We start from the raw sequence: 2,076 nt of genomic DNA, 5'->3' as shown, positions 1-2,076 counted from the left end.
CACACTCACACACACACTACTGTAGCTTTAATATTTGTGAAAATACATTAAGATAGTATTTAATTATTCCAACTAAAAATTGTACCATAATAATTATAATTGTCATTATAATAATTTGTATTCAATTCTATATGAAGAAAAAATAGTACAAGTTAAATATTTTTTATAAAATATTTTTTTTATAAAAGAATTATTGTTATTTAAAAATTTCATCAAAATTATTACAATTATATAATTGTAATTATAACTATAATAATAATTGTAATTATCATAATTTATACACAGAAGATCTTATAATAAATTTGTTTATGAACATTTGTTTATGAAAATTCATCCTCTTTGACGCTCTGCCAACTAGCTGATTTTGGAAATTTTGCAGTTTTGCACATTAATGCAGACAAATATCAAATAAAATGAGGCAGTTTTGAGGTATTTTGTGAGCACAGCATTCAGCTCAGCTCATCATTTGTTCTGTATACTGTGAGCATTAGTGAGTGTGAGTTAGTGTGTTTATAGTGTTTACTACAGGACGGATGCGCCGTTCGAATTTCTCTCTGTACTTCTGCTGAAGCTTCAGATTCACTCAATAATGTTACTGAGGCTGTTTTGTAAAAACTCATAAACAAACACGGAGTCCGTGTCAGTGAGATACACACAAATCAATAAAGTAATCAAGGAGCAACAATTACACAGCCAAACAACGAAACACTATCGCTCTGTTCCAGCACAGAGCTCCCTATACAGGCAGCTGCATACTACGACAGAAACGCTGATCGAACAGTCAGTTCTACAAGTAAAATTCCTGTTCATTTTCTCCATAATGGAAATTATTTTTAATGATAACTCATAAAGACCTACTCTGAGCTATGAGGTTGCTAATCAATGCTAATAAATGGTTTTGTTGAGACCATATGCATGCATTATTTCAACTTAGTTTGTAAATAATCAGATTTTGTTTTAAATAATAATAAATGAATATAATAAAAAATAATAAAAATATATTAATTATTTTAATGAAAGGAATATTCTGTATGAACAACTGGCATCATACTCAACTTACATTAATTCATTAATTATAATAAATATATATAATTAATAAAAAATGATTAATGCAATAAATAAGTGCATAAATCAATATTAAAATATATAATGAATAAAAGTAATTAGTAAATTTACATTTGTTAGTAAACAAACGTAAATTAATATAATTAAAAATAGAATTAATACTTTAAAAAATATATAATAAAGCCGACGGTGGCGTTTTAAAAAGCGCTCAGGACTTTTTTGAAAACACGGTTTACTCCATAGGATTATAATGTAAAACAGACACTGGCTGCTTCAAAAAGACGCCAAGTGTGAACACGCCCTAAGTCATTATAACCCGTAATTATGTCCCCACTGGATGCAACGAATGCCTCGTTTATAATGGGTTTTAATGTTTATGTCTCGTCGCTCCGGCCGGATTTTTAGCAGCATCATATGACCCCTTTAAAACAAAATATGTATGTAAAAAATAAATGCAACTAATAAATCAATATAATTAAAATATATAATTAATATTTTATGTAAATTAAATGTAATAAATATATAAAATGAACAAATGAACTTAATTTAAAATATATAATTAATGCAAAAATATTTACGGAATAAATAAATGCAATTAATAAATCAATATATTTAAATTATTTAATTAATAAAAAAAAATACCAAGACCTTTTTAAATACCCCTATGGGTAAAATGAATGGAGAAAAAAAACAAAAGCCACTAATAAAGATTGCCATTAGCGTGTTTGCAAGCTAGCAACATGCTAATCAAATAACAAAACAAGCATAAAAATGAGTAGCAAGCTGAATTATTGACTGAATTATTTTATCACTACTTTTTAGTACTGAGTTTAAGCGTGAATCCTGTGAAAACCTGTCCAGATCACATTTCACTCTAAAATCAAAAGAAATTATAATTTTATGTAATATTTGCATGGTGACATTTTTTTTTCCGTATTTCTGTCTCGCAGCTCCAGCTCAGGTTTCTCGGACAGCATCACGCATTCTCCTGCTCGCACGCCTGTCTTCCTC

The 2,076-nt window shown here is 28.2% G+C and overlaps 1 protein-coding gene across 1 annotated transcript in view; it reads left to right on the top strand.

Moving 5' to 3' along the window:
- Positions 1-2,076, top strand: part of LOC107739187 (wiskott-Aldrich syndrome protein family member 1-like) — a 42,809-nt gene that overhangs the window by 37,983 nt on the left and 2,750 nt on the right. Inside the window, exon 8 of the mRNA XM_016551213.1 lies at positions 2,016-2,071. Coding sequence (XP_016406699.1) covers positions 2,016-2,071 — 56 coding nt within the window. The remainder of the gene's footprint in view (positions 1-2,015; positions 2,072-2,076) is intronic.

Source organism: Sinocyclocheilus rhinocerous, unplaced genomic scaffold (genome assembly GCF_001515625.1).
Source record: "Sinocyclocheilus rhinocerous isolate Xijiao unplaced genomic scaffold, SAMN03320098_v1.1 scaffold555, whole genome shotgun sequence".
NCBI classification, from domain to species: domain Eukaryota; kingdom Metazoa; phylum Chordata; class Actinopteri; order Cypriniformes; family Cyprinidae; genus Sinocyclocheilus; species Sinocyclocheilus rhinocerous.
This window is presented reverse-complemented; position numbering and strand designations above follow the sequence as displayed.